This window comes from Cricetulus griseus, chromosome X, assembly GCF_003668045.3.
Source record: "Cricetulus griseus strain 17A/GY chromosome X, alternate assembly CriGri-PICRH-1.0, whole genome shotgun sequence".
Taxonomy (NCBI): domain Eukaryota; kingdom Metazoa; phylum Chordata; class Mammalia; order Rodentia; family Cricetidae; genus Cricetulus; species Cricetulus griseus.
The window spans coordinates 95,625,482-95,646,802 of NC_048604.1; the positions used below are offsets into that span (position 1 = coordinate 95,625,482).

Genomic DNA, 21,321 nt, shown 5'->3' on the forward strand with positions numbered 1-21,321 from the left:
GGGGAAAATGGAGATGAGGTAACGAGCACATGAAAGAACATAGATTAAAAAATATGGGTTAAGCCTGGCATTGGTGGCACATGCATTTATTCCCAGCACTTGGGAGGCAGAAGCAGGCGGATCTCTGTGAGTTTGAGACCAGCTTGGTCTACAAGAGCTAGTTCCAGGACAGGCTCAAAAGCTACACGGAGAAACCCTGTCTTGAAAAACCAAATATATATATATATATATATATATATATATATATATATATGGGTTAATTTAAGTTATAAGAGCTAGTTAGAAAGAAGCCTAAGCTAAGGCTGAGCTTTCATAATAATAAGTCTCCATGTCATTTTCTGTGAGCTAGCAGCACAAAGAAAAATACGTTTACAGAATACAATTAACCTTCAAATATATTATTAAACATAAATCAATATGAAATTATCAAACTTACATTTAAGTACTAAGCAAGAAATCTAGAAACAAAAAAGGAAATTGTTTAAAGTTACAAATACATTATTCAGACTGAATAGACAGAAATTAATAAAGTTCAGGATCTAATAAAATAGGGCTGGGGATGTAGACTGCTAGCTTAGCATGAGTCATAGGGTTTTCTATTGCTGTGAAGAGACACCATGAACTCAGCAACTCTTTTAAAGAGAACATTTAATTGCAGTGGCTTGCTTACAGTTCCAGAGGTTCAGTCCATCATCATCATAACAGGGAACATGGTGATGCTACACCACAAATGTGGTGCTGGAGCTTAGAGTGCTACATCTTTTTTTCTTTTTTTATTTAAATTAGAAACAAGCTTCTTTTACATGTCAATCTCAGTTCTCCCTTCTCTCTTCCCTTGCCCCTTACCAACCCCCCCATCCTAACCCCTTTCTGCTCACCAGGGAGGCTGAGGCCTTCCATGGGGGAATCTTCAAAGTCTGTCATATCATTTGGAATAGGGCCTAAGCCCTCCCCTGTGTGTCTAGGCTGAGAGAGTATCCCTCTATGTGGAGAGGGCTCCCAAAGTCCATTCATGTACTAGGGGTAAATACCAGTGGCCTCATAGATTTTCCAGTTCTCCAAACTGACTTCCTCCTTCGGGGGGTCTGGTACAGTCATATGCTGGTTTCTCAGCTATCAGTCTGGGGTCCATGAGCTCCCTCTTGTTCAGGTCAGCTGTTTCTGTGGGTTTCTCCAGCCTGGTCTTGACCCCTTTGCTCATCACTCCTCCCTCTCTGTAACTGGATTCCAGAGTTCAGCTCGGTGTTTAGCTGTGGGTGTCTGCTTCTGCTTCTATCAGATACTAGATGAAGGCACTAGGATGGCATATAATGAGAGAGTGCTACATCTTACAGGCAACAGAAAGTCAATTGATAGTCACATTGAGGGAAGCTTGAGCAAAAGAGACCTCAAAGCCCATCCCACAGTGATACAATTCCTCCAACAAGGACACACCTAATGGCTCCTAAGAGAGCCATTCTGTTCAGGGGCCATTTTCTTTCATACCACCACAGCATGCATGAAGTCCTCAATACCACACAAAACTAAGAATGGTGGTAGTCACCTATAATTTCAGCCCTTGAGACATAGAGGCAGGAAAACAGATATTAAAAGTAATCCTCAGATACATAGCGCTTTGAAAGCCAGCCTAAGCTATATAACATGAGACCTTGTCTCAAAAACAAACAAATGAATGAATGAATAAATAAATAAATAAACAAATAAATAAATAAAGGATGATTTGCTCAGTAAAATAGAATCATGGTGTACTAGCTAGTTTTATGTCAACTTGACACAAGACAGAGTCATCAAAAGGAGGGAACCTTAGGTGAGAAAATACCTCTATAAATTCAGACTATGAGCAAGCCTGTGGGGCATTTTCTTCATTAGTGATTGATGTGGGAGGGCCCAACCCATAGCAGTTGGTGCCATCCCTGGGCTGTTGGTTCTGGGCTCTATAAGAAAGCAGGCTGAGCAAGCCATGGGAAGCAAAGCAGTAAGCAACACCACTTCATGGTCTCTGCATCAGTTCCTGCCTGCAGGTTCCAACTCTGCTTAAGTTCCTGTCCTGACTTCCTTCAGTGATGGGCAGTCCTGTGGAAGTATAAGCCAAACAACAACAACAACAACAAAACATTCCTCCCCAACTTGCTTTTGGTTGTGGTGTTTTATCACAGCAATAATAACCCTAACTAAGAAACATGCTGTAAAAAAAATAAATGTATAAATATTTAATAAATACACACAATGTATTAGAAATATCAAGAATAGGAAAGTCATCAAAATAAATGGGAAAAAGTTAACTTTTCAAACAAAACTTTAACATTTTGTTTTAAAAGTCCAAATACAATAATAATTCAAAAGAAAATCACCAAACAACATAAAGAAAGAAAAAACAAAACAAAGCAAAATAAATGGTAAAGAAGAATAGAAGGAAAAATTCCAGACATGCAAATGAGTTAAAATTTCACATTAAAATATGAAAGATGTATTAAAACAAAAACTCAGGATTTTGGGGGGGAATTCTGTCCATGCTGTCTGTCTGCTGACTTGATGCTAAACTCAGGAAATTTTATGTCTGAAAAATATATAAATATGTAGAAACAAAGAAAACAATACAATGAATCAGTGTAACAAACAGTTGGTTCTTCGAGAAAATCAACAAGATAGACAAACCTTTATCCAAACTAACCCAAAAGGCAGAGAGAAAACACTCAAATTAATAAAATCAGAAATGAAAAGAAGGAAATAATAATGAACACTGAGGAAATCCAAAGAATCTTCAGGTCATACTTTGAAAACCTGTACTCTACAAAATTAGAAAATTTAAAGGAAATGGATAATTTTCTGCATAGATATCACTTACCAAAATTAAATCAAGAACAGATAAGCAACTTAAATAGACCTATAAACCCTAATGAAATAGAAGCAGTAGAATCAGTCATCAAATGTCTCCCAACCAAAAAAAAAAAAAAAAAGCCCAGTGCCAGATTGTTTCAGTGCAGAATTCTACCAGAAATTCAAAGAACAGTTACTACCAGTACTCTTCAAATTGTTCCACACAATAGAAACAGAAGGTTCATTGCAAAACTCTTTTTACAAGGCTACAATTACTTTGGTACCAAAGCCACAACTAAAAAAGAGAACTACAGACCAATATTCCTCAAGAACATTGATGCAAAAATACTCAATAAAATACTGGCAAATCGAATCCAAGAACACATCAGAAAAATCATCCACCATGATCAAGTAGGCTTCATCCCAGGGATGCAAGGATGGTTCAACATACGAAAATTCATCAGTATAATCCACCATTTAAACAGACTGAGAAAGAAAAACCACATGATCATCTCATTAGATGCTGAAAAAGCCTTTGACAAATCCAACACCCCTTCATGATAAAGGTCTTGGAAAGAAAAGGGATAACAGGAACATACCTCAACATAATAAAAGCAATATATGGCAAACCAACAGCCAACATCAAAATAAATGGAGAGAAACTCAACGTGTTTACCCTAAAATCAGGAACAAGACAAGGCTGCCCACTCTCTCTATATCTCTTCAATATTGTTCTTGAAGTTCTAGCTAGAGCAATAAGACAACAAAAGGAGATCAAGGGGATACAAATCGGAAAGGAAGAAGTCAAACTTTCACTATTTGCAGATGATGTGATAGTCTACATAAGTGACCTGAAAAATTCTACTGGAAACTCCTACAGCTGATAAACACCTTCAGCGAAGTGGCAGGATACAAGATTAACTAAAAAAAATTAGTAGCCCTACTATATAGACAATAAATGGAATGAGAAAGAAATTTCTCATTTCTCATTACACACAAGTGTAAACTTGTGTGGCCACTTTGGAAATAAGGATTGTGGTTTCTCAGGAAAATGGGAATCAGTCTACCATATACCCAAAAGATGCACATTCATACAACAAGGACATCTGTTCAACTATGTTCATAGCAGCACTATTTGTAATAACCAGAACTTGGAAGCAGCCTAGATGCCCCTCAACTGAAGAATGGATAGAGAAAATGTGGTACATTTATACAGTGGAGTACTACTCAGCAGAAAAAAAAAAAAAACCAATGGAATCTTGAAATTCGAAGGCAAATGGATGGAACTGGAAGAAACCATCCTGAGTGAGATAACCCAGTCACAGAAAGACAAGCATGGTATGTACTCACTCATATATGGATATTGTATGTAGAGGAAAGGACTACCAGCCTACAGTCCACTCCATCAGAGAAACTAGGAAACAAGGAGGTCCCTAAAAGAAAATACATGGTCCCCTGAAGAAGGGGAAAGGGATAAGAACTCCTGAGCAAATTGGGAGCACAGGGAGAGAGGGGATGGAGTTAGGAAAAAGAGAAGTAGAGAAGAGGAGGAGGGAGGAGAACATGAGGGATCAGGAAGACTGAGACAGGAGAGGAATAGAGGAGAGAAAGAAAAGAGATACCTTAACAGAGGGAGCCAATATAGGTTTAAAGAGAAATCTGACACTAGGGAAATGTTCAGAGATTCACAAAGTTGACCCCAACTCAGAATCTAGGCAGTAGTGGAGAGGCTGCCTTTGATGCCCTTTCCCTATAATGAGGTTGATGACTACCTTAATTGCCATCCTAGAGCCTTCATCCAGTAGCTGACAGAAGCAGAAGCTGACACCCACAGCTAAGTACTGAGGGAAGAGGGAGGAGCAAAGGAGTCAAGGCCAATGCTGGAGAAACCTACACACACACACACACACACACACACACACACACACACACACACACACACACACACACACATGCATGCACAAATACCACCACTACTTCCCCACTCCACTCCCACAACTAAAAAAAAAAATTAAGAAATCTTAAATTATACTGGACCTAAGCCTCGCAAGGCAATGGCTTCCACAAAGGCAAAATTTATTTGGCTATATTTTTGTCTTGCTTGTTCAGGATTAATCAAATTACTTTGCATAATCTAAGTTAGAACCTATTTTAGTCTCCAAATAATAAAGGAACTAAGTCTCTTTAGTTACACGAGTCTCTATGCTCTTTAGGCTCTTGCTACTGAGAGCTCTTTCAGTTCCTTTCAAACGAGCAAAAATTCTTCACTCGGTTCTGGTAAACTCAGACTAATAAATAAATCACTTATGGCATCGAGATTAAGTCAAAAATTACAGAAAACCCAAGATAACTACAATTTTCAAAAGCACTCAGATGGTCTACCAGAGAAAAAAGTAAGCAGAACATAATTAAGTTGAATACACACAAAAAATGAGATATTTTCCTATATTCTTGCCTATTTCCTGCTGAAGCATTTTATAATAGATATATGGAAGTTATTTCAACATATCTGATACTAAGGTATATCAAACAAAAACTTCTGGACTTCAACTCCATAATATTGCAACTTTCATTTTTACAACCTTTATTTTGAAGATCTATTCTTTTCAAAAAAGAAACGACTTTATTCCAGTGGTAGCATGAAGTATCCCAGTGACGGGTTTGATTACCTTCACAGTGGGAAAGTTGTGGGCTTGGGCTGAGGTGGAGGAGTGTGGAGAAGAAAGGAAGAAAAGTAAAACAAGACAGCATGGAACCCAACAAACAGCATCTGTGGGATACCCACAGGGTTTAGAGTTAATTAGCTGCTCTGTATCCATGGCCAGCTCCTTTTCAGCTTCAGGAGCACCACTCTCAGCACCAATTTAACAAACTAATTCACTAATACTTGATCTACAGTTTCAAGCTTTCCATTCAATGAGAGAAAATGTCTTGTAATGGTAGCAAGGCTGAGGCTCTAAATGAAGTATTTCAAATTGGTCACTCCAATTAAGCAAAAGTGGCTGATTAGAATTAACCTTTTCAGAAAATGAAATCTAAAACCACGACCTAACAAATGATATGCAAATTGCTCCACTTGATGATAAAATTACATTTGAAGACACATAAAGTGAAAGTGCCCTTTTAGCAAAGTTCTCTTGTGGTTAAGAGTATGGTACCTAGAGGGGAAAAATTCTTTCCCAAGCCAGATGGCATTGTGTGAGCTGAAAATATCTCAATATTAAATTGCTAAACAACAAAAAAATTTAAGGGTAGCCAAATACTAAACAAACAAGCAAACAAAAATAAGAACAATTCCTCAAAAGCAATCATTGGTCTGAAATCCAAACTGTATTGCAGTATACCACATGCAAGTATGTAACAAACTATTTCTTACCAATCAAGACATTGCTTCATGATTTGGGCCCTTATTAAGCTTCCTTAAAAGGTTTGTCAAAACTACCATCCCGTAACCCAGGCATGGTAATACATGCCTGTAATCCCATGAGTACTCAGAATGCTAAATGGTAAAGATTTTGAGTTCAAGGATAGCCTGGGCAGTATGGTGAGGCTGTCTCAAGATAAAATAAAAAAGATAAGTCAGGCTTGATGCCACACACCTGGATTCCCAGCATTTGGGAAGTTGAGAGGGGAGGCTTGCTGCAAGTTGGAGTTCAACTTGGTTCCACAGCAAGATCCTGTCTCAAACACAAAAACTAACCACTTCATCCAGGAAGTCTTCAGTGAAGTTAGTGTCCCATCAATAAGCTCTGTTAGAACTCCAAATTCATCTCAATCATAATACATCTTCTCTCAATTATCTTTTATTTGTTGTGGTGCCCTGTGGTGATATTTTGTTTATGATCTAACAAATAAAACTTGCCTGAAGATCAGAGTGCAAAGCTAACCACACTAGTTAGCCATAGAGGTCAGGCAGTGGTGGCACACACCTTTAATCCCAGCACTAGAGAGGAATATAAGCCAGGAGGAGATGGGAGTCAGTCTACAGTCACACTGAAGACAGGATCACCCCTTTTGGTCTGAGCCTTGGTAGAGGCAAGAACTCTCTAGTGGTTGGCTGCTTTGCTTTTCTGATCTCCAGCTTGAACCACAATATCTTGTCTTTGGATTTATATTATTCATGCTACAGTCCTCACCTCCATCCCTGTGCTAGGAACTGACCCCAGAGTATATTGTCTTTTTTGTCAATCAGATTTCCCACTAAACTCTGTCAGGGCAATAAGCTTATCTATCTTAGTCACATTATGTTGCCAAATTTTAATATATTATCTCATACATAACTGATATTTAATGTGTATGAAATGAATGAACCCTATATTCCATCTTTGTATGTTGCTCTAGTTTTTACATGGTGCTTATGTCTTCATCACCACAGAGATCAAATAAAAGAATTATTAAGTGAATAAATTAGTGGAAAGATTCATTTTTGCATACGATAAGTTATAATGATAAAGGTCTTGACCCTGAAATCCCACTACTCATGAGGACGAGGCTGGAAGATTACACACTCGAGGCATGCCTGAGTTCTGGAGTGACTCTAATGTCTCAAACTAAAAAAAAAAAAACAAAATGAAACAAAGGATTGAGGATATAGCTTAGTGCTAGAGTGCCTGCCTAGCATGTGAGAGGCTCCAGTTTCTATCCCTGGCATTGTCAAAACAAAGTCTTGAGCCAAATAAACCACTTAGAACAGAAAAGGAAAATGGCAAGGCATTCCACTAATGTTTCTGCCCTTCAGACTTGGTTGACCTGGACCAAGCCTGAGCATATAGTCTTGCGTATACAGAGGAATTGATGAGGATGAAAGTGCACAGCAAAATGTCAACTGAGAGATGAATAAGAATTTTTCATTAAAGCAAAGCTTCTGGATTCTTTAGGGTTGATGGAGAAGAATAGTTTAGCCACGGGAAGATAAAAATATCAGGTATTCCTAGCTTTAAAAATTTCTAACATGATTCAGTTGAACAAACTGTTCCTCAAAAATCAAAACTTGTTTTCCTTAAAGCATAATAATGAAATCAACTTAAGTTAAAGTCTGACCACTAGCTGGCTCTAAACAAGCTTTGGAGATCAGGGTTCACACCAACATGACTCAACCCATAACTCCTGTCAATGAGCTGCAGTGAATCATTGCACTGGACAGGGATTCATTCAGCTGTTGTTTCGCTGATTGAAAACAAAATAGCACAGTGAGAATCAGAAGCCATCACAGAAATTCCACCATGTCCTGAAGTCATCACTTAGTTCAGAGCTATGCACCTGCTACAACCCAGAGTAGAAAACCTTTGTATCTGATGCCACAATTAATATTCATTCAAACTATTGTTTATATGAATTATCCAGATCACAGAAAGTTATGCCTTTAAAAATTAAAATAGTGGCGGCGTTGGTGGCGCACGCCTTTAATCCCAGCACTCGGGAGGCAGAGGCAGGTGGATCTCTGTGAGTTCGAGGCCAGCCTGGTCTCCAGAGCGAGTGCCAGGATAGGCTCCAAAGCTACACAGAGAAACCCTGTCTTGAAAAAAACAAAAAACAAAAAAGGAAAGGAATGTGACTGGAAGTGTGACAGCCTGAGAGGGGATCTATCTTTTTCCTCATATGGCAACATTCTTTGTAGAAGAGTTTGTATTCTTGGTTTTATGTAGCATCATCCTCATACAAAGTGTTATCAGCCTGTATTTCAATTACAGACAAAAAGGATACAGAAGGGGCCAAAATCTTGACTTTTGGAAATTAGAGAGTGCACTTCTTTGGATGTGTCTTTTGTCCTGACTCTTCATTTCACTGCCTTTACCTTAGGTACTTGTGTATCTCAGGCTAAGAGGCCCTGCTCCGGCATAAGTTTATCCTGCCATTTTCTTTTCTCAAGATACCATTCAACTGCAACATTTCAGGAATTTCCCCAATAAAATAAAAAATCTTTATTCAATTAGTACAAATTCCTTTAAAATTATAATATGAGGCCTGTATGGTTTCAGTACTTTTTCCAGTGCCATTGTTAAAAATATTAATCATATTAGTGGCCAACTTCCCCTTGTCCTCACTGCCTTAAAAAATGTTACTTAGCACAGTTACTCCTGACTTCCTTTTTAAAGTTTTAAAAGGCTATTTCTTCCTTTTAAAAGGTTATTATTGTTGTGTTTCAGATATATAACATGATGTTACAGGCTACATACAAAGACTTAAAAAGGAACCACAGTGAAGCAAATCAACATACCCATCATCTCACATAGCAACTCAGTTTGTTTTTGGAACTCACCACTAAAATCAACTCATTTAGCATGAGTCTCAGACACAGTAAGTAACTGAGCACAGTAGTTTTTGCATCTTAATGAGCATGAAACCAAAACAGGCATGACTAAGAAATGAAAGTGAGGGAAGTTTGCTCCTTGCAGTAGGTAAGGGAACAGCAGAGTTGCTTTGTTCCCCAGCAGCACCTTCTTTGAGTGAAAGCACCAAAGGGATTTTACATGGGAAAGCTCTGTGAGGGTGGGCATGTTCCTGGAACACTCGAGCAAGGAGCACATTTCTGAGCACGTTCAGTTTAAGAAGGAAAGATAGTGGACACATTTTTGAGCACACTCAGCTCAGGTTTATGAAGTACACATTTCAAAAGTTAGAATGGTAGATAGGGACACTTTGGGGGTATGCTCAGCCTGTATTATAAAGATGGCAAAAAGGAAATCATCTTTATTATCCACACAAGGATTTAGCTGCAGAAGAGAAAGGGCACTTTGAAAATGCATTAATACGTGAGTTTGTCACTAAAGGTACCTACCTCACAACTCAGCAGCCAATAAATACTCTCATGTTGGACATAGATCTCTTTTCAGTTTCTTAAAAGTGAAACCTTACTGTCATCATTGGTCCTTCCCTGCATTCCCCATTAAGTCAAGCAAGTGATGTGTATGGTTCTTTCCAGGACTAATATGCATTTTATCTTCTCACCTTGAGCTTGGCAAAATTCTAACCCATGACTCATATATTACCTCAGAATGTCCCCCTTACCTTCTTCTACCCCACTCTATGCCAGAGTAGCTTCCTTCTCTGTTACTTCAGGGCCTATAATCTCCATTTCCTGAATATTGTCAGTGAGAACTCTTGAGATGTTTCTTGCTTCCATTTGAATGCTATATTTTCACCTTGAGTTCCTTTTCTGCTTCTTACCACCCACCTCCTCCTGTTCAGTCTTTACATTAGCACCTTCCAGTTTTATATGTTCCATGTCACTTTGCCAGTGCAATTAAAGAAATGTGTCAGAATACTCTGTTCTGACCTCTCTACTGCAGGACTCAGTCCCTGATCACACCTCAATACCTTCTGCTCCCTCTTGAAAATGTTTCTTTTCCAAATAAATGCCTTGGAACTTAGTGATCACTTTCCTCATTTAACTTGGTCAGTCATTTTCCTTTTTACATATTTTCTAAAGTCTCTAGATAAAGACTTGCCAGCTACTCTTGGTTATTGTCAAATAGATTTGGTTATTGCCATATTGTCTTGGTTATTGCTCTCCATATCCCCATCCTCAGATTGTACCTGTCAGCAGTAGCAGGACTGGGCTTTTGGACATTTAGTATGAAGCAGTATGGTAAGTCAGACAAATATTCCTCACATTGGGCAACCTGAGACTTCCCTTTACCAATCCATCCTTCATCTTCACCTCACCAATCTGTCCAGGGCTATCCCTATGCCATGGTGAATAAAATCCCTCTAATTCACCTCATCCAGAAAGAATTCTCTCCACAAATGTGGACCTTCCTTAAAGATACTGCTGGACCCATGACTCCAGAATCGCTCTGGAAGAAAAGAACCCATTTCCTGCATGGATGAACATTTCAGGGGTCAGGGTAGGGGGAGGTCTAACGCTTTGCCTGACTGCTTTCAGCCCCAGGACCTTTGAGTAAATGTCTTCTTCAGCTCCCCAGCTCTAGCTAGGTCTATGGGGCCAACTCATTCAACACACATTTTTTCCTGGTTATTTCCCTCCTCATTGCTGATATTCTTTTACTCCTCCTCCTAGCTTGCCTTCTGGATTCCACCTCAGACCCTCATATCACCTGGGAATATTTCTCCTGCAATTTTCTACCCCTCCTATGTCCTAAGACCCTTCCAGCTCCTCCCTGACCCTGGTGAGCATTCTAATCCTTCAGTCCTCCCATTTCTCCCACACTGGCTTCTCTTCCTTCCTTCCCTAGCTTGATTCCTATGGCTGATATCTGGAAGTTGTCCTTACTAACTCCATCAGCCCCCTACCTGTCTGGAATTCCTATACCACCAACTGCCTGGGGAGCTTCCAATGTCCTATGAACACCATCCCTAGCTCTGTAACCTTGATTAGGCTACTGGAAGTCTCATCCAAATCTGCTCCAAAGTGCCAGGTCCAGTGGCCTACTATTAGTTTTCTTCCAATTTGCCATTATTGATGAATGAAACAAAATATTGCATTTCTGTTACAATGTGGTTCTCTATAAAGGCTATTGGGTGAGCCAGGCATTTGGCCATGCCTTTAACCCCAAAACTCGTGAGGCAGTCAGATCTCTGTGAATTCGAGGACAGCCTGGTCTACAAAGAGAGTTCCAGGACAGCTAGGACTGTTATACAGAGAAACCCTGTCTCAAAAACCCAAAAATCAAATACTATTAGGGAAGAGGGAGAGGGAGGGGGAAAGAGAGAGGGAGACAGCATGAATTTGGAGTTGGGTTGGTAGGGACATGGGAAGGATCTAGGAGAAGTTGGGACAGGGGAAAGAATATGATCAAAATGTATTATATGAAAAAATTAAATAAAAATATAATAAATAAGCATTAACAATAAAAATACTCTTGGATAATTCCATTATTTTATCTGTAAGATAATGAATAGAATATAAGCCTAAGATAATACGGAAGCTGAAAATGAGTTGTGGTTAATCTTGCCAGTCATGAGGATGTCATAGATGGATAATAAATGCACCAGCAGAGTGACTGAAGTCAGAGCTGATGAATCAAGGGAGAAAAGACAGCAATTTGAAACTTACTAAAGGAATCTCCTTTCACACATAATTAGTGTGTGATCAAAGACTCATTATACGATGTGTTAATTTCCAAGCAATATAAAGCAAACTGCACTCCTCTTCATCCTGTACCACTTGAGCCTTTATGACATAATCAAGACAGCCAGGTACACATTCTAACTGATATGCAGATAGCCACAATGTTGAACAAAAAATCTAATTACATTTTATAGCAAATTTCTGAGATGTGTGAAAAAAAATCAAAAGACATGTCTACAAATCTTTGAGCTTCTAAAATGCAAAAACCTGTTATATTACATTTATATTCGTTGTGTATATGCATGCATACAACAAAACTAATATTGTTATATGCCCTAGGACTGCCCTCACTCAGCAAAAGCACAAATAGTTAGGAAAGCAATCATTTACCTTATAGAAGATCAACAAAAGATCATCTAATTTCCCATGCAAATCACCTGGAATACAAATGAAAAAAGTCATTATTCTGTAGGCACCAAGCTGCAATGCTTACTTTGTTACATAATTTTAAATCTCAAATACCCCAAGTATTCTCATGGGATTGGGTTTTCACCTTATGTTGATGATACTAATTCAATATGCAGTTTGCTTCCAGGGATTCTTTCTTCTCTTATACTGTGTAGGTGTGGGGGGGGGCAGCAGCTGAAACCCTTTGCTCTAGCCATTTATGTAGTTTATCTCTATACTAAGAATTTTACGTTTATTTTCTTGTTCAATCCTTAACAACCATTCTATGAGATGAGAGGAATTGTCATCATTCTTATATTCCAAATGAAGCTCAGGGTAAAGAAACTTATACAGTCACCCAGTCACCAAAATCAGAGCTAGAATTCAAACCCAGTGTTCTCTCACCTCAAAATTAAAACTCAGAGCAATTTCCTCTGTATGGCCTATATTTTAATCTCAGGAAAGCAGCAAAAAATGCCTATTACAGGAAGCTTTAACTCTCTAAGGGCCTACCATAGAACCTAGGAGACTGTAGGCACTCAATAACTGGCATGCATTTAATCACTAAATCAACAGCCATTCATTGCTGGATTTTGTTTTATTTTATTTCTAACTTTAAAAGTTTAAAAATTATGACTAGATAGCTGAGATTCTTTTGATGAGACAGTTTTATGAAAAAACAAAATCAACTAAGGGAAACTTTTGAATATATAACTCATTAATTAAAGAGTGACTATATGAATATTCAGCATTTCTTTTTGGATAAATAATTTTAATTAAAATATCTATCTTTCATAATCTTTGCTCAAAATTTGTACTCAACTTAATCACCGTATTCTTTAATTTATTTTCTCAGTTTATTTAAAAATCCCACAAATAAGATAAATCAAGTATATGTGACAGAAGAGTTGAATTACACTAAAAATAATAAAGTTGAAATCCTACATCATGCACTTATTTAAAACTGTCACAATATTAACAAGAAGATAAAGGGCATATTGATGTTAGTGGGTACTTAAATGTCAGTACCTTTAGATTATCTCACTTCAAAACTTGAACAATTAAATATTTAATGTATTTTGCTAATTACTTTGCTTTCCTAATTTGCTTCAGAGTCATTTGCCTTTTAAAAATATGAGTATTTTGGTACTGGAGATGATTCAGTGAATATAGTGTTTGCTATTCAAGCCTGACAACCTGAGTTCAGATCCCCGTCAACCAAGTAAAAAACAAGGTGCAATGGCACCCATCTGTAACCCCAATGCTGCAGGCAGCAGAGACAGGCAGAGTCCTGGAGCTCACTGGCCAGTCAACCTAGCCAATTAGTGAGCTTCAATTTCAGAGAGAGTCCCTGTCTCATAAAGTAAAGTGGACAGCAATGGAGAGAGACGTCCATCATCAATCTCTGGTCTCCACATGCATGCCCATGCGCACACACGTGTGAGCACACACATATAAACACCACCACCACTGCTGCCACCACCACTACCACAAACAGCAACAACACAAACACCACCACCACTACCGTCACCATGCACACAGAAATTTGAATATGAAGTCCTATGATAGCTGGCATGCTAAAATATGAAGTTGTTTCAGCATATTAAGAGTTGAGGATCCTTGGTTCAAGTCACAGCACATGGGAAAAAAGAAAGCTATAAAATATTTTTAGCTCATAGTTGGACATAGGATCAACGTACCATAGAAAAGCAGACAAAGATATTTTCACTGCAAGCAATGGTTTGAGTACAGAAATGATTATGATTTATAACATGAATTGCAAACTAAACAGCAAAATTTCTTTTTTTCCCATCTTCTTTTTTTATTTGACTTAGAAAAAAGATTGTTTTACATGTCAATCCCAGTTCCCACTCCCTTCCCTCCTCCCCTACCACCTCCCCCGAAACTAATACCCTACCTATCACATATCCTTTCTGCTCCCCAGGGAGGGTGAGGCTTTCCATAGGGGGTCATAAGAGTCTATCATATCCTTTGGGATAGGGCCTAGGCCCACCCCCGTGTGTCTTGGCTCAGGGAGTATCCCTCTATGTGGAATGGGCTCCCAAAGTCCACACCTATGCTAGGAATAAGTACTGAACTGCTACAGGAGGTCCTGTAGATTTCCGAGGTCTCCTCATTGAAATCCATGTTCCTGGGGTCTGGATCAGTCCCATGCTGGTATCCCAGCTATCAGTCTGGAGACCAAGAGCTCCCCATTGTTCAGGTCAGCTTAAACAGCAAAATTTCAAGAAGCTAAGGCAGAAGGATCAAGAGCTCAAGACCATCCTATATTACTCAGTGAGTTCTAGGCCAGCATCAGCAACATAATGAGATACAATCTAATTTTTTTATTAAAAATGATGAGGGGCATAAACTACTAATTTATGTTAAGGAGACTTACTGATTTTTATTTTTCTCTTTGCCAAAGGTGCTATTTGTGCGTGGGGGGAATTTGAAAATAAATGACCCAAATGTAGGTTCCCTTAAATGAATGGACTTGTCCATTCTACCTGGTCTCTGGTACTTTTCTGATGAAGATAAGTAAAAAATAGCCAGACAAGTACAAACATGACACTCTCCCTAGAGAGAGCAACCTTGCATGTGGGGTACTATGTAGAAATACATTGACAACAACATGTATTTCTCTCTGGGCCACTATGTCACACACAAGAACAAGATATAGGGGTTGGGAATATAGTTCAGAGATAGAGTACTTGCCTGGCACATGGAAGGCCCTGGGTTTCATCCCTAACACAGAAAAAATTAAGAACTTAGCTTTTAGTAAAAGGACAAGAACATCTTTGTAAGGAATTTTCAGTTCTCAAATTGTAGAATTCTAGGACCTCCATGCCCTCTTTCTTCTAGGGTACAATAGCACACATCTGTAACCTCAATGCTGCTAGATCTGCAATGGCAACGGAGGGCTAATGGAAATTGCACAGGAGTAGATCCTAGCATCTGTTTTTGACTGTTAAAGTCCAATAGCTAGAAAACCTAGCCCCTGGCTTCAGAGGCTTCAGGGGTTGCCATGGTTTTCTGAGCCTTACGGCCCATAGTTCTTTATTTCCATCAAAAGCAAAGTCTGCTATGGCTTTGAATAAAAGGTCTCTGTGCTGAGGTATATTATTGTCTAGAGAGATCTGGTGGCCTGATTAGGTTGAAATTAAACCATTAGAGACTTTTCAAAAACTGGAGTCAGGCCATGTCATGAGATATACACTGCTACATCAAGTCCCTGTCACTATGAGATGCTGGGAATGGAAAGGGTTTAATTAGATTGTCAAATCCACTTCTACCTGCCAGCATAAGAGAACGTGGGCTAAAAACTGATTTGGAAAATAACAATCACTGTTTTGTAACCTAAAGCCTTAATTAGAAGTTAGGGAATTGCTGTTCCTTCCATGCACCCCACTCTCAGACAGTATAAGCATGCTGAGCACCAACTGTGATGAATTTCAATGTGTACTGTTTCTTGAAGCAATATCCTGCCAGGCTGGCCTATAAGATAACAAAATCTCAAATCTTGTTATTTAGAAGAACAAGAAACAGATTTTGGGGACATTCCCACTCCTTTAAAAGCTGCAAAGACCAGTTGGAAAAATCTAAAACAGCAGCCAAGGGCAGAAAGGAATTTAATCTCCACCCTGCCTTGGGTGTTTCTATTCCCAGTAGAAGTTGCATGCATACAGAGGCACACCTGGAAAAAGCAACATGGGATGGAGATAATGAGAGCTAGTCAGAGGGCAAAGAACACTTATTCTACCCATCAGTGGCTTTCCATATTAAAATGCTATCTGTCTTTAGAAAAAGCTACAAGAGTTCTTTAATTTCTCACATAATTAATTCCTGCCAGCTGGTATGCAAAACAAAGACAAGATGGGGAACGGTATTATCATGATAGATAATTCTATATTAACATTTTTCCCTTAACACAATCCAATTTCCATAGTTTTCAAGTTAGGCAAATGATGCAGGACCAAGAGGCTCCTAAATATTAATGTGACAACTCTCCTCTGAAACTTACCACAGACTGTTATGTCTTTGGAGGGAAAGGTTCTTATGTGAGTGAAATTCGGCATTTGCTTCAGGACTTTCCTAGCTTCAAATAGCACCTCTAAGACGTAATGAGCATGAAGTATCTGTGAAGGGGAAGCAGAGGAAATAGAGATAATGAACGAGGGAGAAAGACATGACTGAAGAAAACTACAACAATGGGCATATGAGCACAGTTCAGGTCGCTGTATTTCAGGATAATCTTTATTCTCTGATTATTCTATATAGTGTCTAGTACTTAAAAAGCCCTCAGGAGATATTTGTAGTTAAATAAATGAATGGTTCCTAAAATTATTTATAGCCTCGTGTTTTTTTTTTTTTTGACGTTATCCATTTGCTTAGAATATTTTTGGTTCTTAGATCCCAAGAGGACAGATGAAGACAATGGGAGTGGGATTCACTTGCCCAAAGATAAGGTTCAGACAAAGGAGTAATAATGAGAATCATTTAACCCTCTCCCAAATGATATGACAGACTTTGATGATCCCCCATGGAAGGTCTCACCTCCCTGGGTGTGGGATGGGGGGATCGGTGGGGGGCAGGGTAGTATGGGAGGGAGAGGGAACTGGGGTTGATATTTAAAATAAGATTGTTTCTAAATAAAAATAAATAAGTAAAAGGGATGTATAGTTTAAAAATCATTTAAAAGGGAGAAAAAAGAAACAAGGAAGGAAAGGAAAAGCAAAGAGCCTGTGAATGAGGTGCAGATCTTCATTTGTTGAGATGTCCTGTCATTTGCATAGTAGGTATTGCTGAGCACAGAGACCTCACTAGGGAGCCACACAAACTCCCAAGCCCCTAAGTATGGCTCCAGATTTTGGTGTACAGAATGCTCAAGACAGCAAGCACAATGCAATAAAAGTCTAACTATAGAAAATACTCCAATCTCAAAATACTTGGATTATCACCTATTTATTACTGCCTTACCACACTCCTCCAGTTACAGCATCGAAAGCATTGTTTCCTACAGATTTACTGTTTCTCTCTTAAGCTTTTAAAAATCCAATGTGTCTTTCTCCTTGGTTTTCAATTATGAATTTTCCAAACATATACTCCACAAAGATAACAAATGGGTGATTATCACACAAACTTAACTAGCATCAACACAGTTTTAAAGGTCCGGTTGACTTAGAATTGGGATGTGCAATATGGTAGTCATTTGCAATATGAGATAACAGAGTACTTGAAATGGGGATTAGTGAGAATTGAGAAGTGCTGTAAGAACAAAATTCAGGCAGGGCAGTGGCGCACAGGCACTGGAGAAGCAGGGGCGGCCTCTGTGAGTTCGAGGCCAGCCTGGTCTACAGAGCGAGTTCCAGGACAGTCACGGCTGTTACACAGAGAAACCTGTCTTAAACATCAACAAAGAACAAAATTCACACTGGATTTCAAAGACTTGGTATTAAAAAAAAGCACAAACTGTCTCAATCATTTTAATATGATTGTATATTAAAATGTTTCATATATTGAGATGTACTGAGTTAAATATATGAAAATTAATTTTGTGTGCTTTTTCTCTTTTTTAATGTGAGTACTAGAAAATTATTAATATGTGATCCAAATGTTTCTATTAGACCCTCATTTCCTGTCCACATAAGACAATGGACTCCTAAGTCTTTTCCCTACAAAAGTATTCTAAAGCCGGTCAATCCACAGCCACATTTTATTACTTTGTACTCTTTTATCTAATAATTTATTTATTTACTTAGGTTTTGAACACAGGGTCTGGATCTCACTACTTAGGGTAGGTTGGCTCAAACATCATGACAACCCTCCTGCCTCAGCTTCCCAAGCCCTTGGGTTAACATTTTTCATTTGTTCTTTTCAAATTTATTATGTATTTTATTGGGGGAGGACACACATGTCACAGCACATATGTGAAGGTCAGAGGACAACTTATGAAAGCTGGTCCTCTCCTTCCACCATATTCCTCGGCTTGGTGGTGTGTGTCTTTACCCATTGATCCATCTCAATGGCCCTGGATAAATATTTTTTAAAAATAGGCAAAAATGCTGCTGTTTAATGACTTGTTTCTGTTTGTACATTTAATCTACAGATTTCTAATGATGGTTTAATGTGCAATTGTAGTTCTTCTGGCTTATTGTACCACTAATCAGAGTAACTGCATCTAATGATGTATTTAGCTTCATTTTGTTTTCAAATGTTAACAAATTTCACTGAAAATATTTTGTAAACAGAAAATTCTTAATATTAATATAGTTTTCTTGAGCATCCTTAAGATTGGTTAAAATAATCTTGTTAACATTAGTACTTGCTTAGAAAGCTATATATTGGGCTGGAGAGATGCCTCAGAGGTTAGGCTTCTCTTCCAGAGGTCCTAAGTTCAGTTCCCAGCAACCACATGGTGGCTCACAACCATCTATAATGAGATCTGGTGCCCTCTTCTGGCCTGCAGGGATACATGCAGACAGAACACTGTATACATAATAAATAAACCTTTAAAAAAGAAAGCTATATATCAGCAGGATTATAATTGTTATGTTTACAACCAAAATATTAAATATTCAAAATAGTTTATTCAAATGTTGATTTTTACTTTTATAAATATATCAGATAAAAGAACCACTTAACCAAAGTATTAACATTATCATAAAGGTGTCCAACCAAGAAACTTCTACTTTGCAAGGATATTTTCCTCTTTGTGTGCATTTGTGTGTGTGTGTGTGTTAATGTGTATATGTGTTTTTATGTATGAGAGAGAGAGAGAGAGAGAGAGAGAGAGAGAGAGAGAGAGAGAGAGAGAGATATGAGACAAAGAGAGATATTGGCTGTCCTAGAACTAGCTATGTAGACTAAGCTAGAATTGAACTTGGAGCAATCCTCCTGTCTCTGCCTTCTTTCCAAGTTCTGTGATGCAGACATATGCTACCACGCCTGGCTTATTTCTGCTTTAAGTTGTTTGTTGAGACAGAGTCTCACTTGGCTGGCCTGGAACTCACCACATAGACCAAGCTACCCTTAAACTCATAGTGGCCCTATTGCCTCTGCCTTCCAAGTGCTAGGATTAAAAGCATGTGTAACCATGACTGGCTTAAGTAGTTTTTAAATGACAAACAACACATTCTTTTGGCTGAAATAATTAAAAAAGGGTGGAATAATGAAAAATTATTTTTCCTTTTCTTCAGACCTTTGTCTCTCAATCTCTGTCCCCAGAGATAGCCAATGTGATAATGTTTTGAGTATCTTTCCCCAAAATATTCTTTGTTTATGAGAAGAAAAAATTAATATAACCATATGTTAATATTCACATGTAGGTATAAATGTTTAATTCCTTAAATAAACATGATATTATACATGCAAAGCAACCGTACATTAAGCTAAAAAATAGGAATAAAGCACTGGGGTATGTAACAACATGAATGAATTCTGAAAGCATTATGACAAATGAAAGAAGCCAAACACCAAAGGCCACATATGTTCTCTTCATATGACATATCAAGATTAGTGACTGTTAGGAGCTGAGAGTTGGAGAAAAGGGAGTGGATGCTAATGAGTATAGTTTCATTTTGAATGACAAAAAACATTTGGGAAATAGGAACCCTTGCCCAATATACAAGGCTATGGGTTCAATCCCGAATACTGAAAAATAAATATATTTTTAAAATTCCTAGAACTAAATAGTGGTAAGAGTTGCATAACATTTTAATATACTCAAAGCAATATCCTAGTTACTTTTCAATTGCTGTGACAAAACACAATGATCAAGGCAACTTCTAAAAGAAAGCACTTAATTAGGGGGTTATGGCTCCAGAGGGTTAGAGTCCATGACTGTCATAGCAGGGAGCATAGCAGCCAGTAGGCAGGTGGGGAACTGAGGCAATAGCTGAGTGCTCAGGTTTCCTCGATCAACAGGAACTAGGCAGAGAGAATGCTTCAAGTCTTTCTAAATCTCAAAGCCCACCCCAAGTGACACACCTCCTCTAATGAGGACATAGCTCCTAATCTCCCCCAAATAGTTTCATCAACAGGGGACCAAATATTCAAATATATGAGCCTACAGGGGTCATTCTCATTCAGACCACCACAATCACCAAAGAATATACTTTGAAATAGTTAAAATGACCAAATTTATATGAAATTTATCTCACTATTAAATATATGTTTCTTGGTTTATTTTTACAAATGAAAATATATTATATACTGTGCTTAACCTTGATTCTTCTCTTAATATAATTTTCCCATATTTATAGAGCCAGAATTATCAAGCATGTCTATAATGGTTCCTTGAATCAATGTTGCATATTTTATCTACTTGAACACACTATCCGTGTTTGTTTTAACTCTGACTTTAATGATGTAGTTATTTAAGTACTCTACAATTCCTTTGTCATTGTTATTTGCCTCAATTTTATTTCATGTATTTTATGTCCTCATAGGCCTGGCTATATTTAAACTGAGTTCTGGACATTTTATATGAAAAACTATAAAAATATTTAGGCCTATTTTCTCCCAGAGAATTCAAATTTGTTGTTGGCAGATGGCCAGAAGAACTAGCTATCTAGTATGATCTCAAATCATTTTTAGGAATTAGATGATTCAAAACTCTGCTTCAGTTCCAGAAAAGCCAATCTACCCCTTCCAGTTCACTCTGATTTCTGGGATATGTCATCTAGTGTGCTTATCTGAGAATGAGGGTTGGGGATGATGTCAGAGAAAAGGGTGGTGTAGGGAACTCCAAGGTCTAATCTTTCCAGAGAAATATTAAAAAACCAAGCAAAATTTATTTTACTTTACTTTCCCTTTTCTTTCTCTCTTGCTTGTTTTTTTTCTTCTGGTATTTAAGGCAATCTCTGTTAAAACATAAACTGAACATAAGCTATAGGAACAAAACTGTTCACAAGCAGACATAACAGATATCTATAAAACACTTTGCCCAGCAAAAGAACACTACACATTTACCTTAAGTATGCACGGAACATTCTCCAGGACAGACTAGATGCTAGTCCACAAAA

At 38.1% G+C, this 21,321-nt stretch overlaps 1 protein-coding gene across 1 annotated transcript in view; it reads right to left on the reverse strand.

The window, feature by feature from the left end:
* The window catches only part of Ppef1 (protein phosphatase with EF-hand domain 1), a 65,564-nt gene that overhangs the window by 31,434 nt on the left and 12,809 nt on the right, over nt 1–21,321 (reverse strand). The window contains exons 4-5 of the mRNA XM_027432575.2: nt 16,320–16,434; nt 12,239–12,285 (exon numbers count right to left, since the gene is read on the reverse strand). Coding sequence (XP_027288376.1) covers nt 12,239–12,285; nt 16,320–16,434 — 162 coding nt within the window. The remainder of the gene's footprint in view (nt 1–12,238; nt 12,286–16,319; nt 16,435–21,321) is intronic.